Here is an 18592-nt window from a genome sequence, read left to right as displayed (position 1 = left end):
AAAATTATAGGCTTTTTTATTTTTATAACCAAGATAAATATTATTTAGATTTAAGTATAACGATAAATACTAGGATGGAATAAGATTCAATCTCTTATGTTTAATAGTATGCAAAATGTAGATTATATTTGTTATATTTACATAGAAATTTTGTTGCAATTAAAATAAAAATTATAGCATTCTAATAACAGTTTTCTATTACGACGTATATTATTAAGGATATGTATAGGATTTTAAAAGGATTGGATTTTTTTCTATGATTGAATAAAAAAAAATGAGAAAAATTGGTGCAGCACAATAAATACATTGAGTATAATGTAGTGATTTACTCTTGTGTATACACAAGTTATTAATAACGATATTAATAACATTCGTTATTTATTTTGTTACGTTTTTATATTATTAGTATTCTATTGTGATAAAAATACGATGGTAATGTTTATTGACAACAACAATTAACATTATATGCATAAATTGAAGATTGCCTATTTAATAAACATTTAAGATAGAAAACCATAATTAGATATAATTTTACTACACATGTAATGTGTTCTCTTTAACATAACTGGATAACAAAATTAAATAGAACTATAAAGTATATGACATTTTTTTATTCAGAATGATTTGCTGAACACGTGGGAAAAATCTGTTGAATACCTCGCGGGACATCCTATATATACACACATACATACCAGATAATAAGTGCATATAGCATTAATTATTCATTAATTTACCCATTCATTCATTCTCACTGCATAGTAGTACACACTTTTACTCATTAATTTTTCGTTTCCTTATTTTTTAATAATAGCAATAATATTAATAATAAAAATAATATAATAATAATAATAAACCATACATTCACTCAAAGATATTTAATGATTATATCTCTTTTTTTTTAAATTACTGTCTAAAAATTTCATTAAACAAATTGTCCTCCCAAAATATAATGGTACACAAGATCCAGTCGTATTCCTTGTATCTTAGTTCGTACTAAAGCTGACCAGATGTTTTTTGTCTTTTTTCGTTTTTTTTTTAATTTTCGATTTTTGTTTTTTTTTTTTTAGAATATTTTCATAGTAAGAACATGAGTTAACATCATTGATTATACATCATTTTGGAAGTAGTGCTTGGAACATAGACGTGAATATTGGCGCAACTAGAACGATTGAAAAAAAAAAAACAAAAATTTTCAATGACAGAAACGAGTCTTTCAAAACTGCTACAACGTGTAACGTGACTTTGTGTATCATTATGCATATTAACAACCAACTGATCAATCAATTAAAGATTTCTATAAGTCACGTAGTGATTAAACTTAATATCGAAGCAATAGCACGGGAAATACCACTGCGCACAGTCTCTGCCATTAAAACTATACGGAAGAAGTCCTTTGGCTGGATCTGGTTACAGAGTTGCTTTTCATGCATCAATTTATGTACTATTTTTATATCTTTTTTTCATTTCAATGTAAAGCAAACCTGTAATTCATCTCCAATACAGAAAAGTCTGTTTAATGTTCATTTTATTTATCATAATCGACTAAATATACTCACAGAAAGAAAGAGAGTAAGGAGTGAAGTTTGTTAGGTCAGAATCATCAATAATTTGTTCGTTTCTTGATCGATACAATGTATCTAAAAATTAAATTGCTGCCTTAATAGTAATATTACTTCCAGTACTTATTTCAGATACTTCCACTTATTTTTATGTACGCATTTATGTGTACGCTGTATATGTATAAATATATATACATATATACTTATATAAAAAGATATATGTATAAGTATATATATACATATACTTATGTAAAAAGAAAATGTTATCAGAATCAATAGTATCAAAGCAAAATCCTTGATACTGTTGACATGATAATTTATGTAAGAAAGATACAATGAACTTTTGAATAGTTTGAAATTTGAACAACTTAAAACTCAAATAAAAAATTCGAGAAAAACTTTCAAACAAAATATTCAATATATTCAAGCTGTAGTAGTGTCAATCTGTTTAATGAAAATGTAATGGAATATTTCAGAAATTTAAAAAAAATAATATTATATATAATATAATATTATTATATAATATTATATTTAATGAAAAATTAAATAGTGATAGATAACATTGATTAATTACAACTAATGGATTATAGATAAAAATTAATTGATTGATTATTATAAAATATTATATATGTATGCATTAATATAAACAGAAACATATACTTATTAAAATTATTTTAATCATTATTTACCAATATGATATTTTGAAATAGGCACTCTAAATGTTTCATATTGTGTAAATTTTGAAAATCTAGAACAGATTAATTCAATTATGTTGAATGGAAATTTAATTCGTAACTTGTGTTTTGGAATAAATTATGTATTATCAAAAAATTCAAAAGTCCATTGTATTAAAATTTCTCTCAAAAGATGCATACATTATACTTATGTATAGTACTGAGAATAAAAGAAAAATCAGGAAGCAACAAACTGTATTTATCCCTCAGTACACTTACTTATATATTTTCTTCATACTCTCATATGATCATTCACTCGTCTTCACATTTCTTTCTCTCTTTGTAGAATAGTTATAAAATTTTTTATATGATGTACTCAATTAATTACCCCGAATGCTTAAAAATATTCAAAATGTTCTTTCTCTCTTTCTTTCTATGAAAATTGTTTGTCGGATTTTCAATTAAATCACACATTACATCATTACGTGTAATCTTTTACAAAGGTCTTCGGGGCATCAAAACCTTTATTTTCAATTATTATCAACGGTGAATTAAATAGATAATAACAAAATAAGAACAAGCCACCTCTGGCTGATCTCACTTGGATTTTAAGCCCAAAGAGGTGGATCAACCAAAACTCTAAGCACTGAGAATACACTGAAGTTTTTACTAATCAGTGAATTCACAAACATGTACCCGTGGCATTGTCCTTTACTTGTGTACGATACGCTTGTAATCGTAAATCTCCTCCTTAGTATTAACTTAGAGGATTGATTGATTTGACTCTTTGCATGGCATTCGTACAAAGTTGAGTACCTGGTCTTGGACACATCAGTGACTGCAAATAGGTTTGATGCAATGAGAAGTAATTATAATTTTATCCTTTCTGAAACAAACAATAAATTATGTTTTACTTCTTTTTCTTCTTTAAAGAAGAATCAAAAATGAAAAAAAAAAAATGATATAACTATTAAATAATTAAAATAAATTAAATATTTTCATATAGACATGCATCTTGTACTTAATTATATTATATTATAAAATTTATCTTAAATCCCTAAATTCCTATCATTATAAGCAAATTTTTATTTTATATAGACTGAAATATTAAAAATAATGTATATGTAATATGATTTGAAATATAGAAAAGAACACCTGGTTGAGCGTTGGTTTGCGCGGGTGGTTGACCTTGGGCTTGCCCTTGCCCCTGAGCATTTTGAGCGGATTGACTTGGACCACCTGCAGTTATTGCAGTAGCAACACAACTTTTCTGTTTTAACATTGTCCAATCAAAAGTATAATCATATTGATGATTCAATGTACGGAAAAGTATACGGAAAAGTTGACGAAGATACATATAATCTGGACTTTCTTCGAAACGTAAACCTCGTGTATAATTCAAATACATTGCGAATTCAGCAGCAAATCCCTAAAAAAAAGATTAAAAAAATAAAGTAGTTAATATATTACAGTATAACATATTATAATTTATAATAAATATAAAACTTACTTTACACAAAACTTCAACTGGAGTAGACATCTTTTTTTCGCTTATTTTTTCATATTTTTGCTTTTTAGTAGCAGCTTTAAGTCCTTGCCAAGGTAAAGATCCTCGATTGAAATACATAAGCACATAGCCAAGTGATTCCATATCATCCCGACGGCTCTGTTCTATTCCAAGATGTGCATTAATTGAAGCATACCTTGCTGTGCCTGTTAAATTTTTATCTTCCCGATACATTATGTGCATTCTTGTACGGCTATCTCTATATTTTTTAGCTAATCCAAAATCGATAAGAAAGAGCTAAAAATTTAAAAATAATTAATATTTCAAAGAAAATTAATATACAAATATAAAAAAAGAAATAATAATTAATTACCTTATTACAGTGACGACCAATACCCATTAAAAAATTATCTGGTTTGATGTCTCTATGAATAAAATGTTTGCAATGAACATATTCAATCCTACCAATCATTTGATCTGCCAACATTAAGACTGTTTTAATTGTGAATCTTCTTGTACAAAAAGTAAAAAGATCTTCAAGAGATGGACCAAGAAGATCCATGACAAGTACATTATATTCTCGTTCCTGTCCATACCTATATATAATATAAAAAAATAATTTTTTATGAAATTGTATTTCTAAAATTTTAAGCAAATCTTTGTCATCAATTTTATAAATTAGCTGTATATTAAATAACATTAAAAATAATACTAATCAAGAAAAGCTATTAAAAATAATTACCAACGTATATGAGGTATTCCTACACCACCATGTAAAATTCTATATAGTTTTGACTCATATAGAAGTTGTGGATGTCGAGCACGTACACTTTCTAATTTAACAGCAACTTCCTATAAAATAATGCCCAACATAATGCATATATTGTTATCATTGCATAAAATTTTATATATAAATTTTAGATTAGATTTAATTTTATTTTTTTATAATTATCAATTTAATTCATATAATTATAGAATATAGGTTTTAAAATTGAGGAAACAAATATTTAAATATAGATATGATTACTTCTGTTTAATATTTATTGAATAAATAAATACAATACATAAAAAATTATACACAATTTTATTCTATAATATTTTTATTATATTAATTACTCAAATATTATATATTAAAATTTATATATAATTTGCCTATATATATTAATTATATATTATTTTTGAATTGTTTAACAATTGACATAAAAATTGATAATACATGTTATAAATAAAATTATTGTATAATATTCATAAGCATAAAATATAAAAACAAAAATTCTTATGTAAAATAAAAAATTTAACAACTTGAAGAGCTACATTTTATTGAAAATAATTCATATAAAGATAAAAAATACATTCCATAAATTTAATAAGAATAGATTTTAAATATGAAATTTATGTGCAACAAAAAAGAATTTTAAATATATAAAAACAATTTGTAAATAACTATTTGCTACAACTACTTTATAATAAACATATATGTATTTTAGTTACAAATACTACTTATAATTGACACACGTAAACAATACATACATCAGTATTCTTTTTTATATATAGAGGTTAATCACATTGTAAAAAGTTAGATGAGTTTGCAGTTAAACAAATGTACTCATAAAATTTTTGAAAATAGCCCAGGTAAATCGGTCGAGTATATATAACTTTACTGAAATAAAAAATTTACAACTTGCCAATCCTTCAAGAAAGAACAATAAGTATTTCACGTAACCAATAACACTATCATAAAAAACATATTTCGTAAGAAGTTTAGTAGTGACATAATAAGAAAAATTTATCCATGATAAAAATGAGATAAATAACTCATTATAAAGACAATGAAAAAATAAAAAGAAATTAAGAAAGACAAGAGGGAAGATGTGTTGGCAGATCGTCTCACGTGAAACGGTACTCCTTACCTCACCATTAGAGATGTTGATACCGAGGTAAATGTCGCCAAAGGATCCCGAGCCTATCTTCCTCAACAGCCTGTATTTGCCACCTACGATAAACTCATTCTTTGCTACTGACATCGCTAACTGTATCGTCGACATATTGCTCCTGGCTTCCCTATTTCTGTCCTTCCTCCGCTAGAACCGACGGCGGACTCTGCGACTGGCTCACGTCGGAATCAAATCTGATTTAAAGTACTAAGCGTACCCGATAGAACTTATACGCCATTTACTGGCAAACTGGACAATATTGAGTCTTCTTAAAACCGTATCGATGAAAGATTTTCTTCGATAAAAATCTGTTCGGACGAAAATTCACTCTCTAGTGGCACAACAAAGCCCCACTAATACGCCGACATTTTCCCTTTCGCTAGAAGCACGAGAGCAACTGACGTTGCGGAAACGATGCGTCACGGCGGGCGGCGTTCAAGTCAGAGTCCTTATCAACGAATTGCTATTAATTAACTATATTATCTTTTTAACCAAACCATCCGCAAACCTTTTATTTTAATAACAAGAAAAATTTCGTTTGACTAAGATGTGAGTTTAGCACTGCCTCAAAATTTAATTGTACGAAATGACTCGCTTGAATTCGCGGTACTAGATTTTCCTCAGGACCGTATCAATATTACTACAATTCTTCGAATGAATCTTTCTCATAGTGACGTTTGATCAAATCGAAACATGTGTTATTAAAATGTTATTCTATTTGGTTTAGTTTTTTTTATATAATAATTATTTAATATTTAATAGAAAAATTAATAATTTAAAGATTAAATGAAAATAAACAATAAAGAATAATTTCGAAAAATTTTTCGAAAATTTTCTTTCTCTATTTTCATACTTTTTTTCATATTTTTATATTTTATTTCATTTTTTTCATATCTTTATAATTGATATGAAAAATTAGCACGGATTAAAAAAATTGATCAAATAATTTAAAAAGATTTTGTTTTCTTTATTTGATATATTTTTATTATATTTATTATTAAAAGTATAAAATTATATTTTTAAATAATTTTTTTTATAAAACAATAACACCATTAATGATAATATCATAGATTTGAAAATTTTTAAATCTGTAAAAAATATCTACAGTATTATAAGCAATATCTATAATTTTCATTTTAAATTAATATAGGTCAAAAGTACCATTACTTCTTTTAAGATGTATATGATTATAGATACACTACTGATTTTACCGGAACCTTGTGCTACTTATTAGAAACGAAATGTTTTTTGTATTTTCTTATTTATAGTTTATTTTAAATAGAAAAAAATTTTAATTAGGAAATATAATAAGTATTTTTTGATTTATAATTTTGTAGATATTATCCAGTGTAAAATACTTTAAATTTTGTAAAGTATTCAGCGACATCTAAGTTATACATAGTTAAATAAAGACGTAATAAAAACTTTTTTCACGTTTATATTATCAAATTTATTAATTAATTATTGAATGATCGATGGCAATTATTTTTCAAAACACAATACGATTGCCAATATTAATATTTGTGAAAAAAATTTTTATTTGTACAAATAATTACAATAAGAGATCCATTATGACAACTCGTATAAAGTTTGAAAAAGTTTTGGAAAATCTCGAGAAAAATCCTTTTTTTGAGAAATATGCTAATAAAATAGCCAAATTACAACAAACTAGCCCAGAAGAATTTTTACAACGTGTCAAAAATCAAGAGAAGTTACAAAAAAAAAAAGGTACAATCTATTATTAAAGTCTGTTATACAATATTAAATAAAAATCAACTTATTTATTTGGTTGTATAGTATACATTTATTATTATTATTTAAAATATTTAAAATATATATGTAATAAAATATTATTTTAAATATTAGTTTAGTCAAATTTTAGTTTTTAGTCATAATAATTAACATTAATTTAGTCATAATAACTGTTATATATTATTTTGATTTTTTGATGTTTATTATATTTTTTGATATATATATATATATATATATATATATATATATATACATACATATATATATATATTATTAAATTAAAGAAAAACAGGAAGAAGAATATAAATTTTATCAAAGTGAAGCAAAATCACATTTGAATCAAATCAAGCAACCTCAACAAGCAAAATTAAATAGTATAATGAAAATGGATATGATTCAGAATATGAAAAAAGATGAAATTATAAAAATTTGGAAAGATTATCATAAAGATAAAGATTACATATGTGGGATATTAACATCAGAGCAATTTGATAAAATGTTTGAACGTGGAAAGCGCTATTCAACATTTTTATTGCCATTACCTAGAAAACAAGGATATGAATTTATAGTTAGTCAATTTTATGGATTAGAAATTCATATGACACCACTTATATGGTATCAAACACATAAAGAAAATGCACCAGAATGTTTAACTATGATTCATTATATAGAATTTAAAGATAATAAAGGAATTATTCTTATGCGGGGTGAATTTGATAAAAAATGTATTTCTGTGCAAGAAGCACAATGTTTAGTAAATGAATTACAATTATATTATTGTACAGATAATATTAAGAGATTAGAACTTTTAGAAACATTCACTAATAAACCTGATGAATTTAAGTATATGAATCTAATAACACAGTTAGAATCAATACAATTAGAATTAAAATAATTAAATATATGAAAAATGTTTTCATATAAAATTTGTTATAATTATATTTTATTGGATATTATATAGATATATTGAATTTGTACATAATGTTCTCAAAATAAATGACAAAGTTTATTGAAAAAATTTATTGAGTTATTATTATAATATTACAATAACATTCAATTTTTAAGTGTTTTATATTTTATTTATATATATATATATATATATATATATACATATTTTAAATAATTCTGATATTAATTTTAATTCTAATTACAGTTCATCTGTTAAAGTCTTGTCATATTCAGTCTTTATTTCCATTTTTAATGACAAGAACAAAATCATCATGGTCTTATATCAAAAAAAGAAATTTTTGTGATAATGCAGTTAAAAATATATATATTACTACACCTATATTTTATGTTAATGCTGGTAATATGTAGAAATTTTTTTTTATAATAAGATTTTATATTATGAGAAATTATAACAATAATTTGATTTTTCTTTTAGGACCACATATTGGACATCTTTATACAGCAGTTTTGGCAGATACTATAGCTAGGTTCAATGCTATGTTAGGACATTCTGTATTTTTAAGCACTGGTACAGATGAACATGGAACAAAAGTTCAGAAAGCTGCAAACAAAGCGATTTTATCTACTTTTGAATATTGCACTCAAATTTCGCATCAATTTCAAGAAATGTGCGATATATTTCAAGTTAAATACTCAAAATTTATTAGAACAACCGAAGAACAACATCAAAATGCAGTTCTTCACTTTTGGGTTATTAAATTTAAATAAAGTATTAATTTTAAATTTAATAAGTTTAAACATATTAACACAAAGTTATAATTTCATAGAACTGTTTAGAAAAGAATGGACACATTTATCGAGGAAAATATTCAGGCTGGTATAATATATCAGAGGAAACATTTATCTCGGATAAAGAAATAATAGAAAAAAATTTTAAAAATATAAAGATCAAAAAAGGATGTATCATTGAATCAGGAGATACAATAGAATGGATGGAGGAAGATAGTTATAAATTTCGTCTTACTTCTTTTAAAGATCAATTAAAATATTGGTTAAAAAATGGTAGATATATATGTATATATATATATATATATATATACAATATATATAATATAATTCAATTTAATTAATTTTTTTTAATTAATAAAAATTGTAATTCTAATATTTATATTCAGAAAATGTAATAGAACCGGCGATATATCGTAAAATATTAATTCCATGGTTAGAAGAATTACAAGATTTAAGTATTTCTAGACCTATCAGTAGAGTACCTTGGGCAATTCCTACTCCTTCTGATAAATCTCATACAATATATGTATGGCTGGATGCATTAGTAAATTATTTAACTTCAGTAGGATATCCAAATAATTCATTTAAAGAATTTTGGCCACCAACTGTACAAGTGAATGTCTTTACTTTAATTTGTTCTAATATAAATATAATATAGAATAAAACTCAAGATTTAAGAAATCATTATACAAATCTAAGAATATATATATTAGATTATAGGAAAAGATATTCTAAAATTTCACGGTATATATTGGCCAGCATTTTTAATGGCTGCTGGTTTGGAACCACCAAAAAAACTTATATGTCATGGTCATTGGGCTGTTAAAGATAAAAAGATGTCAAAATCTAAAGGAAATGTAATTTCACCTTTTATCGCGATGAATGATTTTACACAAGATGGCCTGAGATACTTTCTTTTACGACAAGCAATACTGGACACAGATGCAAGTAAGGCAAAAAATGTATAATATATTGCAAACATTTTTCATTATAAAAATTAATATTTTATTTTTTCTCTACTTAGATTATAATAAATCAAAAGTTCGAAAAATATTAAATTCTGAACTTGCCGATACACTAGGTAATTTAGTTAATCGTTGTTTTGGTAAAACTATTAATCCAGATGGAATAATATATAATTCGATCGAATACAAAAGTATTTTAAACTCTGAATTAGCCGTTAAAAATATAAAAATTTTGGAAAATTTAAGCGAAGAAGCTAGAAAATGTTACGAGAAAAGTGATTTATATCACGTAGTGGATCATGTGATGGATATGTTACGCTCTGCTAATCAAGTATTTGCTTATTATGAACCATGGAATTTAAGCAAATCTAAAGATCTTAATTCTGAAAAACAAGTTGAAGCTGTGATATCATTAATTTTGGAAAATTTACGAGTGGCAGCTTTAGTATTATATCCCATTATACCACAGTTATCTTCTAATCTTCTCGATTTTCTTCAAGTTTCGATAAAAAATCGTAATTGGGAAGATACAAAAGCATTGCATTTAACAAATGACTCGAATGAAACAAGACATGTTTTGTGTGAGAATATATTATTTTTTAAGAAAATAAAAAATTAAGAAAACATTGATTATTTGAATTATTAACATTAATATATATATATATATATATATATAGGTATAGGATAATAAGGATGTAATAAAATAGTGCAAATTTAATATTCGCATGGATGTCTTACGTTTATATATTTACAGAGAACGGTCATTCAAATATCATATCATTAGTATACATCGATTTCGTGCACGTATCATTCCGACGGGAAAAACGGAATCTTCCATGTTTTTATTCTATTCGTTTCTCCCTGATCGGAACGTACTACACTTAGCAAATCGGTGATGTAGACGATGGAAGAGATTCAATGAATATCGGTTGCATATCGCGAGAATTTCTTTCGTTTAGATAAGTGGCGCAGATTTGAGTTAGATTCGACGGGTTGCATAACAACTTTTGCGACACGTTAACACCTAAACGAAATATCGCTTACAATGCAAAGATACGTGGAGATCGCGTATGTTTGTGTCCCGTCAAATAGAAAAATAAATAAATGACTATTTACAAGATGGAAAATGAATCTGTACGGATTTCACCGCGATTCTAGTACTAAATATAAGCTACGATTCGATAGACGTTACTATTAATACTTCATGTAACATCCAGTTTTATATCGTAGATGCGCTATTAACATGATTTTATAATTACAATTGCTTTATGAGAAATGTTATCTAAACTCTATAGTAGAATTTCTCTACGCACGAATTTTTATTTATCTATCTTATTTTCTTCTTATTTTTTAAATTGATATCCTCCTGTTCGATCCTGTTAGATAAATTCACCTTTATTCTTTTTTTTTTTTTGGTTTTAAGAACAAGATTATGTCTCATGGATATGTTTCGAACTACTTCCCGATGATTGTCTTTTCATAAATTGATTTTTCTCAACCGTCTGTTACTTATTATCGACAAGTTCTCTTCCCTTTTCATCGTCCGTGGATAAAAAAAAAAAAAAAAAAAAAAACGGCAAAAGAATTCACATATAATTTTGTCATTCGAGACGAAGAAAGGGAATAGGAGAGAAAAAGAGCATATTATTGGACGGTGATGGTATCGATGATAACGATGGTAAAATTTATATTACATTTCAAGATATTCTATATGTAAAAAATATGCGGTTCAACTTTGGTTACGATTGCTCGTTGCAGTCAATACGAAGAGATATACGGAATATTTACTATGGAAAAAAGTTCAATAACGAATTCATAATATCTCGAGAAATAATTTATAACCTTTACAATTACCAATTGCCAAGAATGATGAAATGGTTAAGTTTGTCGTTGAAGTTGATTATGACGACGGTCGCAATTTTAAATGTTCGTATGTAAATCTCGTTCAATCGATATCGTATAACCATTATATATCGTAAGCAGACTTGAAAAATTATACTATGGATATGTTCGTGTAAACATTCTTCGGATTCGATCGAATAACTCGTACCAAGAATGTTGAGTGCCACTAGTAGAAAACTGGCGACAGGAAGGAGGTTATATTTTTCCATCACGATCTTATTCACGATCTTATATATATTGATAAAATGATTTATCAATATATTATATATTATATATATATATTTTAGATTTATATATATATATAATTATATAATATATATATATATATATATATATATATATTATAGAATCGATAACCGTGATGGAGTTACCGACCGTAATTAACCGTATGATAATCGCGATTACCTAACTCGATAGGAAGATCGATATAAGTCTGAGGGGGGAGACTCGAATCGAATTATATCGCACTCACGATAGTATCGCGATGCCTTTGCGCCATTATACCAACTTGACAACTGTCCGCGCTCGATCTCGGGCTGATATTACATTCGATCATGGACCCGTTTCGTTTTTGCACGACCACGGATCGAAATTCTCCGCACTCGCTAGTCGACGGTTGATTTCCACGGGCGCGTGCACCCTTTGTGAGAATTCTCTTGAACGCTTCTCGGAATTCTGTGTTAAAGATGCTGTAGATGATCGGATTGAAGGCCGAGTTGCTGTAGCCGAGCCAAGTGAGTACCTATTACATACCAAGCTTTGTTTTTCTGTTCTTTCTTTTTTTTTTTCTTTTTTTTTTGCTTTGTTTTTTTTAACGATCACGTTACAACAACGGAGAGCCGTTGTAAAAAAATTCCCTTAATATTCATAATTTATAATTTATAAATTATAACGAATTCTTGAAACAAGATATATCACAAAATGTTCATTGTTATTTATAATTTGTATATATTTAATGATTCAATGAAAAATGTAACGGCGACAAAAGTAAAAATTCCTTTTTTTTCACGAAAAGGTAAAAGGTTTTTAAGTCAAGTTTCCAAGAGAGCGCGGCTCTGCATGCGTACGAATATAATTCCGTTCCGAAATTCATATATATTATGTAGGGAAAAAAGAGAAATTCATTCATACTTGAAACGCTCGGCCTGATATGCAGGTCTTGCAATACGAGGTGACGATATTTACGCAGAAAAAGGGTACCCAACATATTAAGAAAACGCCCATAATTACACCAACTGTTATAGCGGCTTTATGATCGGATACGTGATAGGGACTTGTCGGCTTCGTTTTCGTTTGCGGCTTCGGCGGTTTGTTGCGTGTACTTTTCGCACGAAAACTCTTGGCCATTGATGTGTCCGGCAGCTTCGTCACTGCACGGATACTTTTTACGTGTTTCTGTGCGTAGCAATAGAGCCTAGAAGAGAGAAAACGTAAATAAATATCACATATAATATCACTCTTATTTTCCAATTTAATTCTATCCAATATCTTTTAAATTTATCCATCCACTACTTACCGGCAATAAATTCCCAGCATTACGATGCAGGGCACGTAAAAAGATATAGAAGAGGAAACTACCGCGTAGGTGGGTGTAAGATCTAAGGCGCATGTAGGATGTTCCTGAAACAGAAAGTAATTTTATCCTTTAACGAATATATATATATATATATATATATATATATATATATATTTTCCTTTTTTACACCTCGTATTTATTCATCGATTATAATTGAATATATATTGGATTGGCAACTAAGTAATTGCGGATTTCACTCATAGATGGCATCAGTTGAATTTTCAGATTCGCTGACGTAGTCCAAATGTAAAACACATTTTGTTATTCGATAGTTGGCAATTCAATCAGTAAAAAAATTTTTTGATCGGTTGCGTAGTTTTCGTTTGACGTTCGTTAATGAAATGGAAAATCAAAAGGAACATTATTGTCATATTTTGCTTTTTTATTTTCGCAAAGAGAAAAATGCATCGCAAGCTCACAAAAAGTTACGTGCTGTTTATGGCGACGAAGCCTTAAAAGAACGGCAATTTGTCAAAATTGGTTTGACAAATTTCGTTCTGGTGATTTTTCACTCGAAGACGAAAAACGCTCTGGTCATCCAGTTGTAGTTGACGACGACCTAATCAAAGCGATAATCGATTCGGATCGTCACAGTACAACTCGTGAGATTGCAGAGAAGCTTCATGTATCGCATACATGCGTTGAAAACCACTTAAAACAACTTGGCTATGTTCGAAAACTCTATACATGGGTTCCTCACGAACTGAAAGAAAAGCATTTAACGCAACGCGTTAACAGCTGCGATTTGCTAAAGAAACGTAATGAAAATGATCCATTTTTAAAACGACCGATAACTGGCGATGAAAAATGGGTTGTTTGCAACGATATCAAGCAGAAAAGATGGTGGAGCAGGCCACGTGAACCAGCTCGAACAACATCAAAAGCTGGTATTCGTCGAAAGAAGGTTTTGTTATCAGTTTGGTGGGATTACGAAGGAATTGTCTATTTTGAACTCTTATCACCCAACCGAACGATCAATTCTGTTGTCTACATCGAACAACTAACGAAATTAAACAATGCGGTTGAAGAAAAGCGGGCCGAATTGACAAATCGAAAAGATGTTGTATTCCATCGCGACGATGCAAGGCCACACGCATCTTTGGTCACTCGGCAAAAATTATTGGAGCTTGGTTGGGATGTTTTGCCACATCCACCATATAGTCCTGACCTTGCACCATCCGATTACTTTTTGTTTCGATCTTTACAAAACTCCTCGAATGGTAAAAATTTCAATAACGATGATGATATCGAATCGTACCTGATTCACTTTTTTGCTAATAAAAACCACAAGTTTTACGAACGTGGGATTATGATGCTGGCTGAAAGATGGCAAAAGGTCATTGATCAAAATGGGCAACACGTTACAGAATAAAGTTATTTAGCTCCATGAAAAAATTGTCTTTGATTTTCTAAAAAAAATCCGCAATTACTTAGTTGTCAACCCAATAAATATTGTTTTTATTGTTTGCCAAATGCAATTTCTATGCATTATCATATATGTGGTCTATATCTAACTTGTTCACTGCTAAAGATTAAAATTTAAATAATTTTAAAATTGTAACAATGTGATACTGAAAATGGAAAATTATATTTTTACGAAGATTTTATTATTTTCATTGAAATTGCTAAATGCAATTTACATGATGAATTTATTTTTTATGTAAAATAAAGAAAAATGGAAGATGCCATTTCTATATATTTTTTTAAAGTATCAAATATTGAAGAAATATTCATATTGATATTTTTTTAATTTTCTAATTAAAATTCTTTAATTAAAAACTTTTTTTAGATATTATCTAATAGATTATAGTAATAAATAAGAAATTCTATGATATTAAAATTTTAAATATATGTATTATAATATTAAATATATTATATTATTTAAACTATTTTATATTTAATTAAAATAATATCCATATATATTTATTAGAATTATAATATAATATCATGAAAATAGAGAATGCTATTTTTACAAATTCTTTTAAAAACTATATTAAAACAAAAATTAAAACACATAAAATATTTTCTGAAATAATCTTTACAAAACTCCTCGAATGGTAAAAATTTCAATAACGATGATGATATCAAATCGTACCTGATTCACTTTTTTGCTAATAAAAACCACAAGTTTTACGAACGTGGGATTATGATGCTGCCTGAAAGATGGCAAAAGGTCATTGATCAAAATGAGCAACACGTTACAGAATAAAGTTATTTAGCTCCATGAAAAAATTGTCTTTGATTTTCTAAAAAAAATCCGCAATTACTTAGTTGCCAACCCAATATTTTCCTTTTTTACATCGTATTTATTCATCGATTATATATATATATTTAAATCGTACTTACTTCTTTGCTATCGTCAAGAACAACAGGTTCATTTGCACGGTGAAGGCCTAGGCTGATGGGGACGAAGGATATGAGTCCTGCGAGCAACCACACTACAGCGATCCCAGCAACGGCGACCCTTCTCGTCACCCAACGACCGTATCTAATAATAACGACGACCAATGAAACGTAATGAAAGAGAAGGAAGCAAGCATTACGAGACATAACGCTTATTACTCAGATCGGTTACTTGCCTGAGAGGATCCTTTATGTGTATGTAACGATCGAGAGAGATCGCGCAAAGATTCAAAATAGAGGCAGTGCTGCACATAACGTCGAAGGCGATCCAAGTGTCGCAGAATCGCGGCCCGAATACCCAATAGCCGAGGAGATCGTTCACCCCGGCAAATGTCATAACCAGGCAACCGACGAACAGGTCGGCGATAGCGAGGGAGGCCAGGAATAAATTCCCTATCCTCCGTAAACCGCGGTCCGTGTAAATTGCCACACAGACTAAAATGTTCCCCGCCACGGATAAAAATATCAAGATCAGGAAGAGAAATCCTGAAAAGAATCAGGGGGGACAAGGTGGACTATCGTTTGGAGAATCGGCCGAGTTTTCGACTCGAATAATATCACTCACCCCTCGAAGAGCTGAGTCGAGATGCATTGCGTTATTATCGGGCGATTTTTTTTTTTCCATACAAAAAACGGAGGATAATTAAACGTTAAACTTTTTAAAATTCCTTAAAAAAACGATTCGAGTTTCTGAAGAAAAATGAATGAAATGAATCGATACGAGGAGGTGTCTCGAAGAAGGAAGGGTTGACACGTCGATATTACACGTGGAATATTATTTGTAAAGAAGAGGATGAACGAGTTGCAATTGCAAATGCAAACGGAACAAGTATGAAGAAGAACGAATTATGGGTATTGCTAGAGGAGAGGATAAGGAAGGAAACAGAGAGAGAAAGAGAGAGAGAGGTAGATAGAGAGCTTAGATCAAAGTTTTCGAGCGAAGGTCTTCCTAGAGGGTTGCCTTCGAGGGGCGAGTCGCGATCGATCAAATGGGAAGTTTAGCGAACCAACTAGAAGCACCGACAACAGCGAGAAAGTGTCTTCAGGCTGATCTTCTTTCCCGTCTGTCAGGTTGTTCTGTGAACAGAGAAGAAGAAGAAGATTTGCTGAAAATGATAAAAATCGGAAACATTTTTTTAAAATACGCGTTCTATAATTTATGCAATTCGCGAAATGCGTTCTCCATTTTGCAACGTGAATAATGGCTGCATGATTCATCTTCTCTTATACTTCTCTTATACAACGAAACACGATCTTCTTCTTTCCGTAGCGGGTCGAAAATGGAAATAAAAGGAGTTTGTTGCCCGTCTAAAAATCTATCATCTTGGATTTTCTCTTCCGTTTGAAGAATGGCATATTGCCAATGGAGGGCGTATACGCTTTTATTTTCTCCTTTTCTTATTCTCTCCGATATTTCGCCCGTGTATATACGTTTAGAATACACTTTTTGATATTCGCATTCACGGAAAATCGATAATAGCACGGACGAACCAAGATGACGCAGGATTTACAAGGCTCTTTACTTCCGCTTGAACGCGTTGTCTGTCAAACCGTCTTCTATCCCATCTTAGAGAAGAACACGTAAAAATATTACGAGACGTAAAGCCTGTATTTATGCAATATGGTTCGTCGATAATATTTCTGAAAATTCTTATCAACGTACGTTCGAACATATTCATCGTTACTCTTCTGTACGAAAAGTAAAGGTTTTCCTGTATTCATGCAATATGAGTCGATAATATTTCTGAAAATTATTATTAACGTAGATTCAAACATATTCATCGTTACTCTTTCGTACGAAAAGTAAAGGTTTTCCTGTATTCATGCAATATGGTTCGTCGATAATATTTTTAAAAATTTTTATTAACGTATATTCGAACATATTCATCGTTACTCTTTCGTACGAAAAGTAAAGGTTTTCCTGTATTCATGCAATATGGTTCGTCGATAATATTTTTAAAAATTTTTATTAACGTAGATTTGAATAGATTCATCATTACTTTTTGGTACGAAAAATAAAACCTCCGCTGTATATATACAATATTAGATTGATCATTACTCTTTCGTACGAAAAGTAAAGCTTTTCCTGTATTTATGCAATATCGTTCGTTGATAATATTTCTAAAAATTTTTATTAACGTATATTAAAACAGATTCATCATTACTCTTTCGTACGAAAAATAAAGCTTTTCTTGTATTTATGCAATATGGTTCGTCGATAATATTTCTGAAAATTCTTATTAACGTAGATTCGAACATATTCATCATTATTCTTTCGTATGAAAAATAAAGCTTTTCCTGTATTTATGCAATATAATTGGTCAATAATATTTCTAAAAATTATTATTAACGTATATTAAAACAGATTCATCATTAGTCTTTCGTACGAAAAATAAAGCTTTTCTTGTATTTATGCAATATGGTTTGTCGATAATATTTCTAAAAATTCTTATTAACGTAGATTCGAATAGATTCATCATTCATACGAAAAAGTTTTTGCTGTATATATGCAATATTCGTCGATAATATTTCTAAAAATTCTTATTATCGATTCGATAATATCGTTGCTCTCTCGTTTTTCCATTCCATTTAACACGTTCTTTCACGCTTGCTTTCAACTTT

The 18592-nt window shown here is 28.6% G+C and overlaps 4 protein-coding genes across 7 annotated transcripts in view; 2 read left to right on the top strand and 2 right to left on the bottom strand.

Annotated features, from left to right (window-relative positions):
• Positions 1-2519: 2519 nt before the first annotated feature.
• LOC410129 (casein kinase I) lies at positions 2520-6084 on the bottom strand. The gene is made up of 6 exons (XM_393612.7): positions 5651-6084; positions 4483-4592; positions 4114-4336; positions 3744-4037; positions 3389-3662; positions 2520-3119 (listed from the first exon to the last, which is right to left on the bottom strand). The coding sequence occupies exons 1-6, from the start codon at positions 5783-5785 to the stop codon at positions 3103-3105; spliced, it is 1053 nt and encodes a 350-aa protein (XP_393612.2). The 5' UTR covers positions 5786-6084; the 3' UTR covers positions 2520-3102.
• An 804-nt stretch (positions 6085-6888) lies between these two features.
• LOC724733 (methionine--tRNA ligase, mitochondrial) lies at positions 6889-10719 on the top strand. The gene is made up of 7 exons (XM_016916535.2): positions 6889-7402; positions 8580-8732; positions 8811-9085; positions 9163-9397; positions 9511-9737; positions 9838-10072; positions 10149-10719. The coding sequence occupies exons 1-7, from the start codon at positions 7150-7152 to the stop codon at positions 10706-10708; spliced, it is 1938 nt and encodes a 645-aa protein (XP_016772024.1). The 5' UTR covers positions 6889-7149; the 3' UTR covers positions 10709-10719.
• On the top strand, positions 7279-8444 carry LOC113219283 (ATP synthase mitochondrial F1 complex assembly factor 1). The gene is made up of 2 exons (XM_026445638.1): positions 7279-7399; positions 7707-8444. The coding sequence occupies exon 2, from the start codon at positions 7806-7808 to the stop codon at positions 8319-8321; it is 516 nt and encodes a 171-aa protein (XP_026301423.1). The 5' UTR covers positions 7279-7399; positions 7707-7805; the 3' UTR covers positions 8322-8444.
• Positions 10720-10836: 117 nt separating the features above from the next.
• Dop1 (dopamine receptor, D1) overlaps positions 10837-18592 on the bottom strand; it is a 43374-nt gene continuing 35618 nt past the window's right edge. For 2 of the 4 annotated variants that reach the window (XM_026445263.1, XM_026445262.1), the window contains exons 2-7: positions 16982-17047; positions 16147-16456; positions 15914-16055; positions 13508-13611; positions 13123-13405; positions 12322-12733 (exon numbers count right to left, since the gene is read on the bottom strand). In XM_026445263.1, the coding sequence (XP_026301048.1) occupies positions 12449-12733; positions 13123-13405; positions 13508-13611; positions 15914-16055; positions 16147-16307 (975 nt within the window). In that variant the 5' untranslated portion in view covers positions 16308-16456; positions 16982-17047 and the 3' untranslated portion in view covers positions 12322-12448. 4 annotated transcript variants of the gene reach the window in all.

Source organism: Apis mellifera, linkage group LG15 (genome assembly GCF_003254395.2).
Source record: "Apis mellifera strain DH4 linkage group LG15, Amel_HAv3.1, whole genome shotgun sequence".
Classification (NCBI taxonomy): domain Eukaryota; kingdom Metazoa; phylum Arthropoda; class Insecta; order Hymenoptera; family Apidae; genus Apis; species Apis mellifera.
The sequence above is the reverse complement of the archived record's forward strand: the minus strand, read 5'-3'. Positions and strand labels throughout refer to the sequence as shown.

Excerpts from the sequence above, each read along its gene's own strand:
- LOC410129 (XM_393612.7), bottom strand. The coding sequence starts at position 5,785 with ATGTCGACGATACAGTTAGCGATGTCAGTAGCAAAGAATGAGTTTATC. Across the intron at positions 4,337-4,482 it reads GGAATACCTCATATACGTTG|GTATGGACAGGAACGAGAAT; the intron begins GTAATTATTTTT and ends TATTATATATAG. Across the intron at positions 4,038-4,113 it reads TTGGTCGTCACTGTAATAAG|CTCTTTCTTATCGATTTTGG; the intron begins GTAATTAATTAT and ends TTAAATTTTTAG.
- LOC724733 (XM_016916535.2), top strand. The coding sequence starts at position 7,150 with ATGGCAATTATTTTTCAAAACACAATACGATTGCCAATATTAATATTT. Across the intron at positions 7,403-8,579 it reads GAAGTTACAAAAAAAAAAAG|TTCATCTGTTAAAGTCTTGT; the intron begins GTACAATCTATT and ends TTCTAATTACAG. Across the intron at positions 9,398-9,510 it reads AAAATATTGGTTAAAAAATG|AAAATGTAATAGAACCGGCG; the intron begins GTAGATATATAT and ends ATTTATATTCAG.
- LOC113219283 (XM_026445638.1), top strand. The coding sequence starts at position 7,806 with ATGAAAATGGATATGATTCAGAATATGAAAAAAGATGAAATTATAAAA.